Source organism: Actinia tenebrosa, unplaced genomic scaffold (assembly GCF_029948245.1).
Source record: "Actinia tenebrosa isolate PJP-AT-01 unplaced genomic scaffold, QUT_ActTen_1.0 PGA_scaffold2__45_contigs__length_23673736, whole genome shotgun sequence".
In the NCBI taxonomy this organism is placed as follows: domain Eukaryota; kingdom Metazoa; phylum Cnidaria; class Anthozoa; order Actiniaria; family Actiniidae; genus Actinia; species Actinia tenebrosa.
The window spans coordinates 18,402,144-18,424,691 of record NW_028292579.1 but is presented as its reverse complement, the minus strand read 5'-3'; the positions used below and the strand labels follow the sequence as shown (position 1 = coordinate 18,424,691).

Below are 22,548 nucleotides of genomic sequence, written 5' to 3'. Positions count from 1 at the left end.
AATCACTCGCCTCCAGCTCATGATTGTACAGCCAATACAACACGGCCGCTCATACTGTATATATTACTTACAACAATAGACCTTCTTTGAGATAGCGAACATGGTGCATTGTGGTCTAGCTTGGGTACAAACATCATGCCTTATATGGTGTTGTTAGTACCAAATCTAGACCAAAATGCATCCTGTTTATCGAACTCAGGAAAGGCCTATGGTCTAGACCCTTCTACTCTGGGCCCCTGAGATTCTATTTTAATGCTTCCTGTGGTTGTAAGACCCTCAAAAGCAACCACAAATCCTGTTTCTAACATTTTTTAATCTCATAACAGATTTCAACATATACAAACATCACCATGATAGTTAACAAAATCACATTTTACATCAAATCCTCATTAAAATGCTATATTACTGGGCCGGCCTGGTTGTACGAAACATGAATAGTGCTATCTGACGGATAAATCTTATCCAATGGATAAATTTATTGGATAACAACATCGATTTGTCCACTGGATAAGGATTTATCCATTGATTAGTGCTATCCACCCTTTGTACAACCGGGCCTTGATATCTAAAACTTTCTCAAACTCACTAGCAATCAATTGGTTTTTACATTCTGAGATTTTTTACAGTATTTCATTATTCATACACCTGAAAAGTCACGACATGCTTTTTTGAAAAACCTTGGTTTATAACTTAATTTTAAATTAATTCAGAGGTGTTGCAAGGGTTTCAAGAACCAGCTGCTATTCAAGGCCCAAATTTTGAAAATGGATGTGGTCCTCAATGGTGTTCAAATTTATTTTCTTCTATAGGATAGATTTCGGACAAGTTGACTAGTTAGTGACTCTTTAAAGAACTATTCATCAAAGAATCAGAGAAAACGAATGCAATCTTAGGAGTCTATTTTCATGATATTAATGATCAACTACTTGACGAGATTTTCATATGTAATGTTAGAGTGCATACCATATGTTTGTGAAAAAGTTAACAAAATTGTTTAAATCAGTGCAAACATGGTGCAAAGTTTTTGTAGGTCTATGGTCTATTGAGGTCTACTGAACTTACTAATCTGAGCAAATTTGTGCAATGTTTTTCATGGATATAATGGGTATGCACTCTATCATAATTTCTTAATCTGCTTTTTCATCAAAAACAGACCGCATATTTATTAAAACGATGCAGTCTTATACCCCATTCACACCAAGGCTTAAACATGTTTAAAAGTGGTTTAACAGGTTTGGAAAACTATCTACGAGCACTGCACAATCTTTGGTGAAATAATGCACGTAAGCTATCCTCTGTCTTGCTCTGACAATATTTCAGAAAGCTTCATTATACTGTAGGTTACCAGTTTCTCAATTTTTTTCCTAATGAAAACAGTTTAACTAAACACGTTTAGGTGTGAATGGGGTCTTAACTACACAATTACTTTATTACCATGACAACTAGTTGTGTTTCCATAGAAATAATCCTTTCTTTGTTTTCCTTAAATTCAAGCGCGTTTTGTGGGTCCTAGACTATTAAATATGATCAAGAAAGAGCAACAAATATTGTTGTTACCTTTCAGATTGGGATAAAAATCTGAATTAAAAACATAATTTTGTTAAACATTCAATCATGTGAGTGGCAAGCTAATTGCCACCGTACAATCTACATTAAAAACATCAATAAAGCAAAATTATTGTCTGATGGCATCCTTGACACACAGGTTTTCAATTGGTGAGTTATGTTTCTCTCATTTCACGCCATGTGTCATTCTCTTGAGAATCGTTTCTTTGTTAACCAGATGCTTGTATGAGTAAACTGATGACTAGTTTGTGTGTTGAATGTAACTGTGAATAAGGAAACTTAAACACTGGGGAAAGAAGTTTAAGAATACTGATTTTTTGAACATTAGTCATTCGTAGGAATAAGAAACAGGAAAAAAAACCGGATTCCCAAATTGGGAATTGTTGGGAATTTCCTTGAATTCCCAATATTCGAACACCAACGTTGGGACTTATTGTTGGGAATTTCCTTCTAATACCCAATAGAAAAACAAAATTCCCAACACACTAACATTGGGAATCAGTGCCACGTTCCCAATTTCATTCTCTCTGGGAATTGGATGGGAATTCGTTGGGAATTCAAAGAAATTCCCAATAAATTCCCAATTTGAGAATCCAGTTTTTTTCCTGTGAAGAGCTCTGACAAATGAGCCTAATGTCCAAAATGTCAGTATGCATATGAACTCTCTTACATTGTGTTTGACTTTCCTTCTTATTTGCTTGTATGAGTAGATGATACAAATGTGTAAATCAAAGATCTCATTCTCAAGTGAAGACAAGAGCTAAGAAATAGGAAAACACAGTGTCCGACCTGCTTCCATGCATTAGTACTTTAGAGCAGATCCCATGGCTTTGGAACGATGGATATATGACCATATTTGAAGACCATATATCGCATGCTGCAAAATAGGCTCAACTGCTGTCCATTCCATATTTTTGGCCATGTGATATGATCATGATACAATTGTCCAGAACAGACCTTTCCACTGATAGGGCAGCCATCTTAAATTATTGGATGCTCGGGTAGCAAATGAAGAAATATTTATAAAACATAGAGTGGCAAAGTTATTTTTTCAAATGTGTAGTTCCAAAAATTATCCATACCCCCCTCATGGAGTAATTTTTCAAAGACACCCCTCTACCCCCGGATCCAATTTTCTTCAATACAAACTCTGTAATTTTTGTTCTTTCTCTGTCCCCCCTACTCTTCGGAAATTCCAAATTCCTCTGTGGGGTGGATATGGATGATTTCTGGAACTACACAAGGATTTTACAAGTTTTTTACATATTGCTCCAGATACCAGCAAATTCAATTGGTTTTTAGATGATTCACATTGGATAACGTAAAGTTATATAAAAAGACACCCTGACAGCTGTGCTGACTATAAATTTTCCAATATTTGCTCCCTCAGCATCCCATAATCTCTTACTTAAAACGACATAATTCAAAATGGCCACTGTATCAGTCAAAAGATCAATAGAAATCTTCCTTATATCCTAGTTAATACTTATATGGCATACGCCTTTATCTAAGTGCATCATGGAAGCTAATTTCAGGGTAAAAATAATCGCCACTCAATGGCCAGACACGACGATCACCCAATCAGACTAATCAACATGTGCGCAGTCAACAAGGCTTTGTGCTAAGACATCGAATTCTGTACTATTAAAAATCGAGCATAACTAGATTTGGACTGGATGAACCAATGATTAGCTATTGTCAATATACAACTAATTGAAAAAAAAATTGTTGGGTTCAAAAAAAGGTTATATCACCAAAGCTAAGACCGAAGGGGAGCATGGGAAGACAAACAATTATGCTAATTTCATGCGTATTGCAGTTTCCCCTTCCTGTGCACATTTTATGCATTATGGCTTTGGCATGTTGTTAATCTAGGTCGACCGACTTTACTCTACTGTGCATTTCTACGTGTCTATATGCAAATATAATACACGTTTTGGAGTACCCAAAATCCTTTTTGGTCTTAGCTTCAAAGATATGACCTTTTCGAACCCGACTACATTTTTTCAGTTAGGTATATGTCAAGCTAATCTAGTAAGATGACATTATGATTACACAAGAAACTAACATTTTTGTGCTTCTCGTATTACTAGTATGAACCAGGATTGACCTTCAAGGACTAACAATTTCTAATTAAAAATATTCATATTTTTCGATTTTCACTAAGAGAGCAGAGTATTCCGCTCTCTTTCTAGTGCTGATGGTCTATTCTATCAACAATGCCTATCGCCCAAAAACGGCAATATATTCTGGTTTGCATGCTACAACGATGCATTAAAAATGTTCAGAGATTGCTTAGTATATTAATTAGATTATTAATTACAGTGCAATCCAAATCATCTTGATGCACTTGCATTATTTCTTTCCTCTAACATACTTGTCAGCTTTCTCTGTAGGTGCTCTTCACTGGGGGATCTCTTCGAGGGACTTCCTTCGTCATCTTGAAGTAGTGCTCTTTTCCTACTCTCACCTGAACCTTGCTTGATCATGTTGTTGATGTCACGAAGTTTCTGGAACACAAAGGTGGGTAAGCTCCTTTAGATAGTGCAATAACTAGAGAGCCTATTCCCCTTGGGCGTAATGTTTTCCTGTTTCAGAACGTGTTGTTCTCTTGAGAATAAGATTTTTTGTTTGAGTTGTATCAATAATCATGTGTCTTCTCATGTACAACCATTAAACAAAGAAATGATACTCTAGGGAATGACACATGGTCTGAAATGGGAAGATATTACACCCAGAGTAAAGAGGTCTATTGCACTAATTGATGGGAGGAAGAAAAACGCATGTTAGTAACCCTTGCAGCCAACACTCAGCTTTGGTTCCTAGAAATGCTCTAGTGATGAACATAAGAAATATAAAACAGTTATCTGTTTTAGATGCTCTGATCTTAACACGAGATGCTGAGAACTCGAGAGAAAAAAAAGAAAAGAAAGAAAAATCACACGCATTACACCTAATACAGTGTGCACAACCATGACTCAAAATGCCACAAGATATATAAATAGCAATGAAAAAGCCACCATTGAAATTAATGAGGAATGCTTTGTTTTCGTCAACCAAGATGGTGGCTATGATTAACATGCATATACTCTATAGAAATTACAATTAACACAGCAAAAATGTGAGAAGAGGCAGTATCAGTACAGAGTCCCAATTGATAACACCCCCTCCTCCCCCCTGATACCACATACCTTGGCAGGACTCTCACTGAAGCAGTAAAGTATTCTTGTTGTTGGAGTCATGGGAACATGACCACCTGAAACAAATGACAGAATATACATTGAGCAAAATGACAGACCCCTTGCCAAAATGGAGGCCATAAAGTCATGAGTTAAAATTAAAAAACTTAAACCAGCACAAGAGAGAGCAACCTTTACTTTAGTAACCCTACATATATAGCTCTTATTAACTGAGCGCGAGGTCTGTGCCATACATTATGGACCAAGTTTTCCCCATTGCCTTATGGCCCAAGCACATGGGCCATGACAAAGTGGGGAAAATGAGGTTCCATAACTTATGTGGGGGGTTGGGTAAACACCTTGAGGAGTAGACATGTCTTACTTACCATTAATCTTGTGAGGTGAGATATACACAGGGTGTTTTGTAGATACTTGTCTCCTGGGAGAATGGGCTTGGTTTCTTACCACAGGCAGCGGCGACAGGGGTGGAGATTCCAACTGTCAATCAAAATTGATGGTTAACAAAAATAGCAATGATATGAGAAAATGAAAACAGTTACAAAAAGCTCTGGGCTATAAATTTAAATTTTATCAAACCCGATGGCTAACTAGCAATTTAGCACGTTGGGTTTTGCGGAGGAAAAGTATTTATTACTCCGAATAACCAAAAATATGAAAACTCCTCCATGTTTGCACACATTATATGTACTCACTGTAATAGTAAAAATAGTCAATGCTAATAATTCTAGTCAGTAAAGGGTAATATACTTACGTTTCTGTCATTAGCAGAAAACTTGAGGGCAAAATTCTTTATACGTTTGATGAAAACCTACAGTAAATAATAGAAGCAAAGTTAGCATGAAAACAACAAGTAAGTAGCTGTTACAACCACTGTTATAGTTTTGCAGACAAGTAACAAGTAAAAACAAGTTAAATACAACAAGTGAATAAAAATGACTAGTGGTTACTAGTTGGGACTGTATTGCTGTATTGAATACAGCAAGTGAATAAGATGAAAACTTAAGCACAGTGTAAAAATGGTTTGGAACTATTTTGAAGATTAGGGTGTTACTCTGAATATCTTCAATGACAGTATATTTACAATTTTTTTGACTCTACAAGTTTGCTTCTTATTCAAATGTCTAAGAGCAATGTTACTCACCTTGTTGTAGAACTCAATTAAGTCTCCTCTTTCTTCATCACTACCATGGCTGTTCTCAATGTTACTTGAAGGAGCATTTTTAGCATGTGGGGGTGGGGTAGGGGGAATGACGCCAGTTCCTCTAATAGGACTTGATCTGGCACTTGTGTTGCCATTTGGACTAGTTGGACCACTAGTTGATTCAGCATTAGCCCCTAGGAGATTACAATATAGAACTAGTCAATTCATATGCCCTACCATTAAGTGTACACGGCAGGATTCAATACTGGGCAATGGATTATTTGAGTGTGTGACATGGCATTCATTGTGTGACATAGGATTTATTGTGTGACATGTGATCCATTGTGTGACATGAGATCCATTGTGTGACATGAGATCCATTGTGTGACATGTGATCCATTGTGTGACATGTAATCTATTGTGTGGCATGTAATCTATTGTGTGACATGTGATCTATTGTGTGACATGTGATCTATTGTGTGACATGTGATCTATTGTGTGACATGTGATCTATTGTGTGACATGTGATTTATTGTGTGACATGAGATGCATTGTGTGACATGTGATTTATTGTGTGACATGTGATTTATTGTGTGACATGTGATCTATTGTGTGACATGTGATTCATTGTGTGACATGTGATTCATTGTGTGACAGGATTCATTGTGTGACATGTGATTTATTGTGTGACATGAGATCCATTGTGTTACATGGTATTCATTGCGTGACATGGGATTCATTGTGTGACATGGGATTCAGTATTAAATGGGATTCATTGTGTGACTTTTGTCACCCAATGATAATATCGTCGAAATATTACCTTCACTTCCTATGCTGTTGATTGGAGCTCTTGTATTTGACTTCAATAACACACTCCTGTACACCTACAAAATTAAAAATAACAATACTTTTAGTTCTTATTGTATTAACTGTTTCCATTAATTTTCAAGTAAATTAGATTTTCAGAAAAAACTACCGCTACAATTAAATTATTCTAAGAACACAACTCTCAGCACACAGGTTGGTTTTTGTAATTGTAGGAAAACTGGAGTAACACAAGAAAACCCATTGTGGCAAGCAAGAGTACAAGCACATTATAAAATAACTGTTATTAATCTCATATTCTGATTGGTTGGGAACGCGTGCTTTATGAGAGCACACAGCACGCACACACACTTTTAATAGCGTCATTCCTATCTAAAATAACGGTTATTGTAATTTATATCTTTTAAACGAAATAAAGAACTTGCTTGCTGTGCTGTGTTGAGTTATAAAGCACTTGGGGATTTGCAGATCAACACTCAAGAAGTGTAGAGTGTCTCCTGAAACTTCTCTCACATGTTCTGCCAACCCCCGCGTGCATGCGAGCCCATTTTCTATTTCTTCATTAAGAAAGTTCTCTATTCCTATTCACATGTGACATCAAGCACATGACCCAATCAGTAGCACTTAACAGTGATGGAAGATGAACATAATATTTACCAACAATATTACTTACATGGCTTGCAGCTTGAGGCTGAGTTCTGTAGCATTTCATGATGTTTTGGAACAATGGGTCTGAATTGGTGACCTAAATAAACAAAGACAGTATTAGTCAGAAGATTTTTCAGGTTTGGGCAAGTCCTCAATAATTTCAAGGTGACTTGATTTTTGACTTCTGTAAAGCAACAGGCTGTACTGGACTGTGCTGGGTCTGGTCCATGTAGGTGTAGTATGATTGTTTTATTGGAGCCGGCATTCCCTCCTGATATGAGGGTCTTCTGCTTTTCCTCTCTTTACCAAATGCTTACAAAAATACTTAGAAAATAGCCTATATCTAAGGATGTTGTGCTAAGCTGTTGTTACTTACCTTGCCCATGACAAACACAGAACACATCAAGATCTGATCAAGATGGCGGTCCTTAGCTAACTCAGGGTGAGTCATTAGACAGTGCTCAAAACATGTCCACATCCTTGAAGAATAAAGATATATTATACAACGCCTCAGGTGTGATAATCAACTCACAATAAGTTATGAGGAAATACTAAAAAACATGTTGGATTAGCATGCTGATTTACTAAACACTCCCTTCTTAGGAGCATGCGTAGCTCAGTTCCATGGTTAGTGCACGGCCTTATAAGCTACAATCCTGGACAAAAACAGTTGACAATTTTTGATCTTGTGATAAAATAAATTAATTTCCCATATAAAAATATTATCTAAACTAGCTTTAGCTGCCTCGATGCTGGTTCCAGCATGACTCCCTCTCGTCAGAACCAACATTGTTTGGAGAAGGGGGTTGTTGTAAGGGGACTTTTAAAAATGTGTTTTACATTAAGATATCCTAAAGGAGCTCCTAAAGTTTCATCTATTTTGTCCAAGATTGTTGATGTCCACAGTTCAATCCTCAAGATCTTCATGTCTGTTTAGACTTCTCTCTAATCCATGTAGCTTCATCTAAGTTGAATACTCTCAAAACAAAACACTGATGGAAAGAGCAGGTAAAGAGTGCACCATCAAACCTTCCTGAGATCCCAGCTACGTAGCTGAAGGAACTACATACGTTAAATATAGTTGATGACCAATACCTAGATTTTGATAGCTAAAACTTACTTTCCCCTTAACTCATCATTGACATCCAGCTTTGCACACAAATCACGTAGTCTTACACTTGCCATGTGATATACCTAAGGGAAAATGATCTGACTTAGTTTCTTAGTTTATTGGCAAAAAAGAGAGAGATTGGAGGATGAGAAAGATTTGGAAGAGGTGAAGTATTTAAATAAACTTCTGTAAAAATTGGCAAAAAAGGGAGCAAAAAAAGAAGAAGAGGATGGAAATAAGAAAAAAGAAAGAAGAAAGAATATAATAGGATAAATGAATGGACAACGAGGCATTGAATAAAGGAAGAGAAGAGGAAGAGGAAAGAAGAGAAGAGAAGGGAAGGGAAGGGAAGGGAAGAGAAGAGAAGAGAAGAGAAGAGAAGAGAAGAGAAGGGAAGGGAAGGGAAGGGAAAGGGAAAGGGAAAGGGAAAGGGAAAGGGAAAGGGAAAGAGAAAGAGAAAGAGAAAGAGAAAGATGGTACAAGTAATTAATAAATAAAGAAGGGAGAAAGATAACAAAACAGAAAAATGGAAGGAAAAAAGGTATGCATCGCCACTTACCTTTCTGAAAAACAAAGCAAGTGAACCAGTCTTCTTTGGTTTAGTAGCAGGAGGTTGGATGGGTTGTAATGAAGACTGTGCCTGCGCTCTAACTGGGCTTCTAACAGATGATGTGGTGATGATATTTGGAGACAGGGTGGATTCTGGTCTTGGCGAGATGCTGACTTGTACTGATGTGGCAGTAGAGCTCGGAAGAACTACATTAACACCGTTAACTACATAGGCACCATTCGTTGTGGCTGGTGTGATGATGACTGTTGGATAAAGAATTGAAAAAGGGATCAGTGGAAGTAATAGTGGCAAACGGCAAGCACTTAACTAATTATCAAACACGTATACTCACATGCAGGGGTAGGACCTTGTGCAGCTCTGGTACTTGATCTTGAAGCAGTGGAAGAACTAACGACTGCAGCTGATCTCACAAATGGCCCATTATTTTGTGACGGCACTGTTGCTTTCGTACTTGGTCCACCAAAATTGGCCATGAGGTTGCGTCTTGCACCACTGTTGGTGGGGGAATATTGCTCTCGCACTGAGGAAGATGGTGGCGTTGCAACTGTCATATTAAGCAGAATTCGTCATATTTAGGTGTTTCAAATTTTAACAAAGCCTAGAACTACATGTAACTAACAGATCAACTTAGTATGTTAGGATTGGCAGAGGGACGAAAACCAGAGAACTCGGAGATAAACCTGTTAATCCAGGGAGGCAAGAGGCAAGCAAAAACCTTTTTCTAACAACTAGAAACAATGTGATAATAATGTAGAGTACACTGTAGTAATGGGGTCTAAGAAACTGAAGTGGTTGGAGTGCTAAGTGATGGCTTAATAATGATCCCAGTAACAATATTTCTTGAATACAGCATAAGAATTATGTTCAGTGTTAGTTCTTGTGCTGATAATAACTACGGCCTTGGCCCAAGGTTGTACATGTACGAAGCCTAGATAGTGCTATCCTGTGGATAAATCCTTATCCAGTGGATAAGTCGATACTGTTATCCAATAAATTTATTAACTGGATAAGATTTCTCCATTGGACAGTGCTATCCAGGCTTCATACAACCGGTCCCTGATGACTGAATTATTAAAATGACAAAATGTCGTACATTTTTCTTCTCATATACTTATTTATTATATATCTATATGCCCACAAATTCACACATAAGAATAAGAATTGCAACTTACTTCTTCTTTGTGCACCTTCTTCTCCAGATATTCTCTGTACTCTAGGGTGTACAATGGGAGAGGCCAAGAGGTTCTGGTTTGGATCGGAAGCCTCTACATTATTGGGTATTGTAACATCCTCGCATGACGGCACTCCCCCTGCAGTTTGGATGGCATCCCATAAGGGAGAGTTGTGTGCCCAGGCTAAGGACTCCAAAATCTGTTCCTCAATCTATAAACAGGATGATGGCAAGATGATAAGGCTTTATAGAGATGACTGATGATGGAGAAATGATGATGATGTTGATGATGATGATTATTAGTGATGCTGGTGGAGGTGATGATGGTAATGAACATGATGGTTCTGCTTAAAAGAAATGGTTGAAAGCTTCAAACATGACCACTGATTAATCGTAGATTGACCTGCTAATATGAATGATGTCAATGATGATGGCAATGAACATGACTGGTGATATGCTTCTGCTTAAAAGAAATGGTTGAAAACTTTGAACATGAACACTAATTAATCGTAGATTGACCTGCTATTTAATGCTGTTGATGATGATGGCAAATAATGATAATGATATCTGATGAAGATGATGATATATGATGATAATGATGATATACGATGATGATGATTATATATGATGATGATATACGATGACGATAATGATATATGATGATACGATGACGATAATGATATACCATGATTTACGATGATGATATACAAAATGATGATGATATTCAATGATGATGATGATGATATATTATGATAATTAAGGTCCTGATGAATGGGATTGTGATAATAATGATGTTAAGACAGGTTAGACGATACTCACATGATTAAGATGCTTGACTACATCTCTTGATAAACCATCCTCAGCTTTTATTAATACCTCTATTACTTTATAGAAGTAGTATGGAGCCAAGCCAAAGATTTCTATCACCCAAGGAAAAGCTCTGCAAAGCAAACACTTACATGTTTAGTAAATCTTGGTCAATCCATATCAAATGCATTATTCCTTATTAGCATTTTTACACTAGTGAATATAATAAATCAGGCATGACCATTGGTCCTCTGCTGTTATATTCACCTACAGGTGAAAATAACGTGCATGTCTGTACTAGTTTGTCATTGTGTGCAGCTTGCAGAGAACACTTGCCTCTTGGTAAATATTTCCTGATATTCACTACGCCTTCAGTAAAAAATTGTTAATTATAAATTATTAATGACAAAAAAAAATTATAAATAAGTCACCCAGTTTGTAAATCAGATACAGACTCTTCCTCATTTACATTTAACTGTAACATGGATTTTGTTCATCAAAATCACTCCAAATTTTAGTAGAACATGAAAATATACTCCTAAACATTTAATAAGCTGACAGTTGTACAGACGGAAAAACTACTCCGAAACCATGAGGCACAACAAACATCTTTATTACACTGCTGCCATTAGCATGTCTGCAAGAAGTTCCCAGGGAATTGTGGGTAGGGCAAAACACAGGTACCCCACATATACAACATAAGCAATATATATAGGGACTTTGCCTCCAGTAAAACACTCAAATAAAACCTGGTATCTTTACCTCTGAGAATTGTAAGAGAAAATAACAATTTCTAGACAGCATCCTAGGAGTGAACGATGGAATATATCTTGCTCAAGGAGTGTCTGAAGAGAAAGAAGATAGCAATCAATCAACCAGCCGACTGACTATCCAAATGTAAGACAGACAGACAGAAAGACAGATGGATTGACCAATCATTTAATCTGTTGTTTGGTTGATAAATCAAGAATATGCTGGGAAACTCATAAAAAGTACACAAATACTGAATGATTGACAAAACATATTTCAAAAATTCAACAAATCTAACATAAACCTAACTGGTATATATTATTGTGTGAAGACAAACCTAACCGGGAGCACTTGAAGAACGTTAACCAATCACAAAATAGATTTAAAACAAAGGAATCAGACTCAAGTCAAACTTGAACCAATGAGGAACAAGTAACAAAGACTATAAATATCTGAGAAAAACTTAGATGTTAACAACCGTGAGAAAGAGTGATTGTGATTGGCTGAGATCAATGTGCTACTGATTTTACCTTCTCCTGATTGGCTAAATCTATCCATACTTTAAAAAAGCAACTTACTGTGACATCTAAGTGACCTTGTAGTCTTCTCTTTTCAGACAAAGTGATGTTTTCCAGGACCTTGAAAAAGTGAAAAAGGTCAATTGCTTTGTTTTTTTTATTGAAATTTGCGAATTTGCAAAATAGAAAACGCGTGTGTGTGCTGTCATAAAGCACGCGGGGATTGGCAGAACACAAGAGAAGTGTTAGGAGAAGCATGACGCGTAGCGGAGTGCTTCTGGACACTTCTCAAGTGTTCTGCCAATTCCCAAGTGCTTTATGACTGCACACAGTACAGCAAGCAAGTTATTTATTTCTTTTATAAAATACAAATTACAATAATAGATAGGAATGACGCAACTGAAAGTGCGCGCGCATGCAATGTGCTCTCATAAAGCATGCGCTCCAAACCAATTGGTATATCTCTATCTCCTACCATATAGAGAGGTGGTTTGAGGAGGGGGTGTGGTGTGGGATGTAGGGAAGGAGGGATGGCATTTTTATGAGTGTAATAATACTAAGTAAAATAATAATAATAATACTAAGAGAGATTCCTCACCTTGTAATACAGGATTTCTGCCAGTTTCAACCGACGAGTTGCAAACTCCTTGGTTGAACAAGGTGAATTTGGCCTGTCAGCTGAAGGCTGTAATGAATAAGAAAACTTTTGTCGTTGACTTCAATTCATGGGAAGCAATGATCTGATCTGTGGTGCTAATGCTGATGCACGATCTACACAGAGTAGTTTGACCATCATTATTTGTTCAATAATGTATTTTAATAAAGCCAAGCTTTTGGTCATCTCAGGGTAAGAGTAAGGGTTAACAATACATAGGATCATATATACCTGTACATATTCACCAAGGAAGATTTCTCCAAGTTCCTCTACTCTAGAGGTAATGGACTGTAGAGGGTTCTTTGTGCACTCTCTGAAGATAAGAAAAAAATCACATTGAGGATTTGGTACACTTAGGAATGGTTAAGCAAAGGCTCTAATAGAGTGACAAACTCCAGGGATGTTTGAAGGAAGCCTCGAATGCACTGAAAATATCTTGAATATCCCAAATTTGAGGCCACCATTCGAAACCTTTCTTGGCCCCTAACCCCCACTGCATTTTCCGATTAGCTGTAAATCCTAGTGATGAGCTTTTCATTTGGAATAAACATGTCAAAATGGCACCAAACAAAAAGCGTGTTAAAATGTCTAGACAGGAAGTTGATGATTTCTTTATCAAGCAAGTCAACTTTGTTTCTATACAACAGTCTCCTTAGCAATTTTACTTTAGTTCATTTATTTACCTTGATCAGTAAAGCAGAGGACAAAATTAACACTTCAAACTCAAAAAATGTGAGTGAAATTTTACATTTAGCAAGTAAGAAAAAACTAGCTAAGTTTGGCGAGTATGGCTGCAGTCCAGAAATCGAAAGACTGAAAAGTTTAGAACCTACATCAAGTATAACGTTTGTTATTCACCACGACCCATAGCTAGTGACTTTTTTGCTAGCGAGAACAAAACTTACTAGCAAGGTTTTGCTAGTGGGTTTAATAGTTAATTTCATGTCCTGTAAAGGAGCGCATGCAAACCCTCAACTTGTAGTATGTCACTGACAGTCTCGATTAGTTTCTCTCTGACAAGGCAGACACACGGCACACCTTATTGTTAATGTTGAATTTGAAAGTGAAAGTGAAAGCTGGTGAAATAAGATCTAGGTCAAAACTAGTTTTATCAATCCCAAGTAATAACTTTGTGAGCAACACAGAGTAATAACAAAAATCACAATTTAAATTTTTATTTATATTTTTCATGAATATTATACTTACTTGAAGATATTCAGAAGCCGTTCACTCGGGGCTGGTTTCAGCCCTGAGCACATGGCTTGCAAGCGACTGACAGACTGTGTTGCTGTAGATACAGGAGTATTTCTATAAAAAATTTGATAAATTCAATAAAATTGATTGCATTAAAGAAATAAGAAAGGAGAATAAATGTTTCATTTATGAAATCATGTTTTCAGAGAATATACTTACTTTGGGTCTTTCTCTTTCAAGTAGCGCCTGCCAGTCAAAGGTGTCTGTGGTGCAAGACTTCTTGTCTAAAAAATGAATAAAAAAATATAAAATATTATTCCGACCTCCTATTTATTGAACCCCGAAACTACCTCTGGGCTGGTGTAAGTCAAGGCATGGCTAACTCACGATTCAATCCCTGAAACAACCTCTGGGCTGGGGTAAGTTGGGACACTGCATTCACAGATGGAACCCTGAAAAACAACCTCGGGCTGATCAAAGTTATGGCACAGCTAATTCACAGATCGAGCCCCGAAACAGCCTCAGACTTGTCAAAGTCAGGGTATGGCTAAACTCCCAGATCTAACCCTAAAATAAATTTGTATAATACAGAAACATTAGAGCGAACATAAAGTTGAAGAAATCACCAAGACTCACCTTACTAAAATGTTCTTGAAGATTTCGTCTCAAACCCATTCTGAAAAGATTAATATAGTTTATGAAATAATTGGGATACAACGCACGCTATGATTGGTTGAAAACCAATTGGTTGATTGGTTGAAAACCAATCATCGCATCATTTTAGAGTGCGCGAGTATTGCAACTGTCAGATTTTAATCGCGCGTGCTCAATGTTGGTCTGTTTCAATATGACGGCACGTAGGGAGAATTTACTTATACTTTGCTTTTTTTCAATCTTTTTACGCGTTTGTTATTTTATGAAACAAATCAAAAACGGTTTTCCGTGTTTGATACTCTGATCAAAACACTTGGGATGTTGGCAGAACACTCGAGAAGCTGGAAACCACTCCACTACTTGTTGTGGTTTCCAACACTCCTCTCATGTTCTCTCAACATCACGTGTTTTGATCAGAGTATCAAACACAGAAAACTATTTTTGATCTGTTAATTAAATACACCAATCAATAGGACATTGGTATAGTGACTATAAAAAGATATTAGGAATGAAAAAGCAGAAGTTTGAAGATTTCATACTGCTATGAAGACTAATTCCAAATCGTCAACACAGTTCCAAACTCTTTCACAATGTGTTTAAAACATTTTCATATTCACTCGTAGTTTTCCTGCTCAAACAGTCTCAAGTAGTTAACCACTAGTATATTCAAATAAAGTAGTAATCGGCATCGCAGAGGTCATGGGTTCGATTCCCGTTGAAGCTTGAAATCATTTTTTCAAGTCTTTCTTTACAGCGTTCGCTTAGATCGCTCATTCACTGTGATGATCAACACATCTATTAAAGTAGTAATATTCAAAGCATCAGCTTTAAATTAATTATTTTCCAAGTAAGAATAATTGATCAAGTTTCTGACTCTACCTTTGCTGTTCTTCAACGTCACAGGATTCAAATAGTTTAGCTGGTGTTCCTATTTCTATGTGAGCTTCTTCACCAAGGAATATTCTTTCATCAAAGTCTCCAGCTGATAAGACATATTCCTCGTATTCTCTATTAACATTCCTCCTAAAAAAACAAATAAAAAATAGTTGTTCAACTACAAAAATTCAAAAAGAGCTCTTTATTCAGGTGGCTGATTTTGGTCAAAAAATAAAGCTTTACTAAGACAAACTTCTAGGCATCATTTTGCTGTTAATGTAGTCTGTTGGTGGGTGGGCTCGCACTGACACACCCATCATATGACACTGTCCACATGACAACAGTGTTAACAAAGATTGTAAAGAATGCATACCCCTTTAAGGAAATTTCAGAAAAGAGATGTTGGGATTTTTAATTCTTTTTACGGCCTGGCTGTTGAAATTTTTTTCCCTATTTCAGATCAGATGTCATTCCCTTGAGTATTCATTCTTTCTTCTTTACAACTTTGAGCGGTAGTCTCAAAGTAGTGACAAAGTTAAACCCAAGAAGAAAAATTTAAGAAAAATTATGAATTCAGTTTTTCACAAAAAAAAAATGTACAGACTTTCACATTCTGAAAGTAAGTTTCTACTCTTCAGTCCGTGGAGATTTTACACCCTCACATCAAAGATGAAAATCTCATATATATGGACTAAGGCCCTGTCCACACTATGCCAGATAAATTTGAATCTGCAGCTTTCACACCGAAACCGAAAAAAAAGTTTTCCATCCACACATGAAAACGGAAAAAAATGTTCTGCGTCCACATTAGTCCGATCAGAGGTGGCAAAAACACTTCATTGCACATCTGAGCATGAGCATTAAAGCTGAAATTAAGCCTGCGGTGAATTTTTAGCCTTCCCGCCATGTTCAATGACAATCATGACGTCATTGTATCCGAAAAATTTCAGATACGAAATGTTCTCCGTCCACACTAATACGGCTAGCCGGTGTATTTTAAAATTGTTCCACACTGGAGACCGTATTCGAAAAAATTCGTTTTTGGTGAAGAATTGTACCGGATTCACCCGGACTAGTGTGGACAGTAGGCCTAACTGAATAAATAGAAATTCGGATTCAAATTTATCTGGCGTAGTGTGGACGGGGCCTAAAGATATAGTTGATGAACGACGAGTATATCAGTAATTAAGATCATTAATACATACATGTTTATTTCAAAGTTGCCAAGGTCTAAGATTCCAGACAAACTGTCTTCTGTTCCTCTCAAGTTCTTGGGTAAAAAACATGACATTAAAAAACAATGCAACATAAGAATATGGGAGAAGAGAAAAGAAAACATAGGAAGTAAAATGAAAACACTAATGCTTACCTTTCTTTCAAACAGTTTTTGGATAAAAGGTTTCCAGTAATGCTCCTTGATACTTTTGGCTTCTAAGACAATTCCTTTTAAAATATCATTGATAATAAATGTGAGATATCTGATTTATTGGAAAGCTAGTTTACATAGAGTGTTTGATAACAGGGTTCGAAATAGCGGCCTGTCAATGGCCAAATGACAGGCCAACTTTCAGGTTTGCCAGGCAAAAAATAACGATGCACTGCCAAATGAATAATAAAATGACATGCAAAATTTACTGGAATGACCTCTTTTTACCATGCTCCATTTTTTTTGGCAGGCTGAAAAAAAATCTATTTCAAGCCCTGTGGTAATATCAAGTGTTTAGGGTTAGGGTTGGGGTAGGAATCGTAATATCATTTGGTGCCAAGCGTACTGTACTTGAATATTGTCTGCTGCCATTGATTTTTCCCAAGTGAGGAGAACCAAAATCCCACTCGTGTGTTCAGAAATCTATGATGTACTTAGCTAACCAGTACGCCACAATACTACCAAGTGTTTGGTTACCTTCATAAAAAATATACCAGCAATGTTTTACCATAGCCTTACCCTGGTATTTACTGCAAAGTTGCTCAACAATGCATGACGGCTTTGCTGGTGACCTTGAATCTTTGGAAGTAAAATCACTAGGTAGACCTGTGCAGAGAATAATTTTAAGAAACTTTACTGTTGATTCCAATTAGAATATAAAAGTTCATCTTAGCAGAGTACACTACAAATGCTTCCCATCATCCACAGATGCAGTCATTAGGGATTGAGGCAGAAAGATGTTTCAGATATAGGTGTGGGTGCTGGGAGAAACTTGTTTGGTAGAACTATTTAAAACCATCATGTCCTTCAAAGTAAAAAGTTTGCATTCCCAAGATAAGGCTAAGATTTTAAAGTGGGTAGCCTGTGGTGAAATTGGGTACCTCTCCTCCCCTGACGTTTCCTCTAATACTCTGCCATCCTGGCCGTTAGAGCTCACAGCACTGAAGGACACATTTCTTATGAAAGCAAAAGTAGCCCTAGCTAAATAAATCAAGTAAAATATACCTTCAAAAGATGAATTAATAAGGTCCTTTTTGTGTCGTGCAGTTAATGCATTACTGTATATCAAGTCTAAACAGCATAGAAGTAGGTGATAGGAGTTCACCAAGTCGTCACTTATAGCTGGAAAATTCCCTAGGATGCAAAAGAATACCATGATACATTAAATCTCAAGATATTCAAACTCCAGTGCAACATAATTAACCCCTTCAATCCCAGGGTTCCTAGCAAGGTACTCACTCCAGCTACTGGCAGCCATCTTGGATTTTCCCCTAAGATTATAAAGGGGAATGAACCAAATACTGAAGAACAGCGGCATAATTTTTTCAATTTCAATTGCCAATGACCAGGGATTACAAAGATTATGAATAACAAAGAGGTGTATATATATATACATATATAACCACAGGAAACCCGAGACATAGGTTCAAGTCCCGCCATGCTTAATGTCGTACAGTACATGAGTAAAATTGTTATGTTGGTTCTCTCCTGTATAGTTGTCTAGCATGGCATCAATGATATCAGTGTTATAAGATACTCTAAGAACCAAGTCTCTTGTGGTTGTTCTTACACCTCATAGATATTAGGAATACTCTACATCTCTCGTACTTTGAGGGTTTTTATCCAGGTGCTCTTGTTTGGGCCCCATTACAAAAATCAACTTCTGAATTGTGTAGTTCCAAAAATTATCCATACCCCCTTAAGACACCCCCTACCCCCTGGAAATTCCAATTTTCTTCCATACAAACTCTGTAATTTTTGTTTATTTCTCTGACCCCCCCTACTCTTCAGAAATTCCAAAATCCTCTGTGGGGTAGATATGAATGATTTCTGGAACTACACATTCTAATTCCATCTTAGGAGACATTCCTGATATGGCTAACGTTATATTTCCTTTCACATAAAAATGTGAATAAATAAATAAATCATATATGTCCATGGCAGGGAAGCAGTTAGGGATGAGGTCTAGACAATGTTAAAATGTTAATTATGGTAGGGAATCATTAAATTGATTGTTTGAAAACCAGATTTAAATGTCGGGCTTGCATTTTCATTGCCACATAATAGTGAAACATGTTTTGAAAGCAAAATATTTTGCTTCAATTGCAAAATTTGCTTTTTGCTTTAATGAAAATGAATTACAATTTTCAAATGTTTGCATCAATTACAAACTCTGCAATCATACATATTGGTAAATTAAATAACACATATCCTGAAAACCCCCAACATGTATTTTATATTGAAATACAATTTTAATTTAAGGAATCAAAGACTTAAATGCTATAATTTTTTACCATCACAACAATAACAATCTCAATTTACAGCAATATTCTAAAATTTATAGATGCTTACAATATTGATTATTAACCAAAGCAATCAAGCATCAATCAAAGATGCACAACATTTGAAAAAATACAATTTCATTTAACAAATTATAAAACACAAAAGATATTCAAAATTTCCAAGTATAAGCTTTTATGACTGTTACTGATCAAAGTTATAAATAAAATAATTACCGTAGGTGTTTCTTAAAACTTAATTATTTTGCGGTAAACAAATTTAGGCAAGCCTAGACTTGCATATGATTTTATCATGACCTTTGCCATCACTTCATAATACTCTGAATACAATGGCACACTCACTTCAAAAACCAATCAAGAATGTATTCATTATTTAATCTTGTTATAGTCCTACAATTTTTAGCCTTTCAAAGTTAATCCATAATATAGCTTGTCCTGCAAGCAATTATGTGAGCTAGATTGTCCAGTATGATACGGCCAAGCAAACTTGCATAATGTCAAAATTCTAGACCAAGGGTCTGTTCATTGCATATAATACTTATTGTCAACACAAGATGACAATTGAATTCTCAGCTGTAAAATTTTAAAGAGAGGCTTGGCTTGTATGAAGATTTTTATCTTTGAAATGGATGGCAACATTTCCTAGTGGTTCAGAATCATTCATAAATTCAAAGGAATGACATTTTTCTTTTAATTAAGAGTTGTGTTGGTGCTATGCACAGAAAAATACTTTTCCTCTTAAAAATATTTAAAGATCAACGTGCCTGCAATAACTTTCATTTTCATCTAAGTCTTAAAATACGGAAAACAAAAGTTTTTAATGCGTCTCAATTTTTTCCACAGATCTGTCACTACCTCACTTCTACTATTTATTTTAGATGGTATGATTACAGGATTTTAGTGCAATATTAATACTCTCTTCCTGACTACCTTAAGACTGATCTCATGAAAACAAAGAAATAACTTGTTACAACATCAATCAAGATCAAATAATCTGGTGCTGAGAAGCTAGTCTACACCCTTATAGAAGATGCAGTTTGTCCAACAATTAGAAATTACCACAATGTGTTAGGGATTTCGTTTCAGCTAGAATACCTAAGTTACAAACTATCTCCAACACGGTATTTGGAAGACGTAACCTTATTTCAAATTTAAAAAAAAATCTATTATCATTAGAAATTCAAAATTTAAAATTACGAGTTTTACACTGTAAATTTTTTGGACGAAAAAATTTTTGAAATGCAAATCGTATAGCAGAATCGTATCAATTAAAAAAGTTGTTATACTAGAAAGTAAGCTTATATAACTTATCGAAGCTTAAAGGAAGCTAAAATATAGATCTATAAAGGAAGGAATGATTTATAAAATTTATAGTTAATGACCTTTTTTCGGTCGATTTGTAAAACAAAATGAATGTAGACGTTTAATACCTTTAGCTTGCACGTACAGGGTCCAGCAAAACGCAAACACCTCTGCAGGAGTACAAGGATGTTTTCTGAAACAAGTAAACAACAGAGAAATTAGAAATTAGGATTTCACATGTTTTGCAAGCCAACCAGTCCAGTTGAACAAAGCCCGAACTAACATGTATAAGCATTAATTATGTCTTTTTAAAACGCATGTGACACGAGTACATACCAACTTTGAGGTTTCAGTATTTATTTTAAGTGTATAAGCAATCTAGGGTGATAGACTTAATGGAGAAGTATGTCGATAGTGGTTGAAACCTACCAAACATTGACTGATCAAGAAACTTACAAAGATTGAAACCAACAAGTCGATGCGTAGATTGTTTACAAAGCGAAGAGTTACCCCATAAACAACTTACCTAGATTTTCGTCCTCTTTGACTCCTAGGAATCTCCTCGTTCGGATCTCTGAAGATATCAAGAAAGATCGGACGATATTTCTTAAATATGACCGTCGAGACGTGGAAGTTACGTTCAAGATGTTCGATCTTTCGTCGAAAATCACTGGGAGCGTTGGACATATCGAGCCATTTTTTCATCTTACTGAAAAAATCTATGAGACTGAAACCACAGGAAAAACAGATTTATTAGCTTTATACTTTCCATAATGTGTGTATGAGGTAGTTTTAGTCACAAAGGTTATGATTATGAAGTATTACCTCAAACCAGAAGCGCGAATGAGTCTTGTGAGCGAAACGCAATTTCCCTCCACTGTGCTTGAACTATCAACGGTCGGTACAACGCTCTTCCTACAAGCCACATATAAAGAACAAGCTAGCCAGTGTATACTCTTTCCCTGAAATAAGACAACCCTGCATAAGATAATCTAACTCTTCTAGTTAGTCAATCAATAATATTATTAGTCGCTCGAGAGCAAAACGTTCGAATTCAACTCAACAAGAACAGACTCTGTAACAAAGTACTTCGTCCAAACCTCGAGAGAATAGTTGGTTTTGATCTTCTCGTACGATCTCCAAGCTTCTTCTGCTGTCTCCCCATCCATGTTCAGCTCTCTGCAGACATTATCAAACTTCTCCCGGACATTAGAATCCTCTTCTCTGTTGTTAGAGGAGGCCATTATTTCCCCGGGTTTGCTTTGCCCTCTTCACTAATAATTTACATTCAAAGTCAGAGGAAAGCGGAGCTGCTCGAAATGGCGGGAAAATCTGGTGACGCGCGCCATATTAGGAAGATAGCGCCCATGACGACAGCGTGTCAGCTGTCAATAACAATAGACATTGTAATGGCTTCCTCACCTTATTTGGCACTTGGTTCCCGCCATTTCGAAATCCTACGTAATACTCCGTGATACTCAGATTCCCCAAACTAAAAAAATATTATCTTCATGAAGCAAAAGAGATTCCAAGTTATACCCAGAGGGATGTAAAAGGAGATATTTTTGATTAGTGTGGAAGCGTGGCATGGCTTAACTTTTGCGCGCCCTCATCAACTTATTTATCAACGAGACAATAGATGATTATAACTTAATTATGTAAAGGCAAGAAAAACCGCGTTCTTATGCCATGCTTTTTTAGCCTTTGTTTTATTTTTAGAATTGATTCTTAAAAACGTTGACCTTTTTAAGATTCTAGAAGTGAATGATTTTAGGAAGAAAATCCAATAAATTAGTAGGTGTCCTGAAAAAATGACCACAAAACTATCAAAGG

At 36.4% G+C, this 22,548-nt stretch overlaps 1 protein-coding gene across 1 annotated transcript; it reads right to left on the bottom strand.

Annotated features, from left to right (window-relative positions):
* Window positions 1-293: 293 nt before the first annotated feature.
* Window positions 294-22,020, bottom strand: LOC116304739 (retinoblastoma-like protein 1). The gene is made up of 29 exons (XM_031714519.2): window positions 21,816-22,020; window positions 21,541-21,677; window positions 21,242-21,442; window positions 20,844-20,908; window positions 18,119-18,247; window positions 17,633-17,719; window positions 17,057-17,130; window positions 16,893-16,957; window positions 15,691-15,834; window positions 14,794-14,833; window positions 14,377-14,441; window positions 14,170-14,271; window positions 13,195-13,276; window positions 12,907-12,993; window positions 12,369-12,428; window positions 11,803-11,885; window positions 11,053-11,173; window positions 10,235-10,445; window positions 9,394-9,606; window positions 9,051-9,304; window positions 8,501-8,574; window positions 7,757-7,859; window positions 7,406-7,477; window positions 6,728-6,791; window positions 5,908-6,101; window positions 5,518-5,574; window positions 5,132-5,243; window positions 4,758-4,822; window positions 294-4,076 (listed from the first exon to the last, which is right to left on the bottom strand). The coding sequence occupies exons 1-29, from the start codon at window positions 21,957-21,959 to the stop codon at window positions 3,903-3,905; spliced, it is 3,279 nt and encodes a 1,092-aa protein (XP_031570379.1). The 5' UTR covers window positions 21,960-22,020; the 3' UTR covers window positions 294-3,902.
* Window positions 22,021-22,548: the final 528 nt, after the last annotated feature.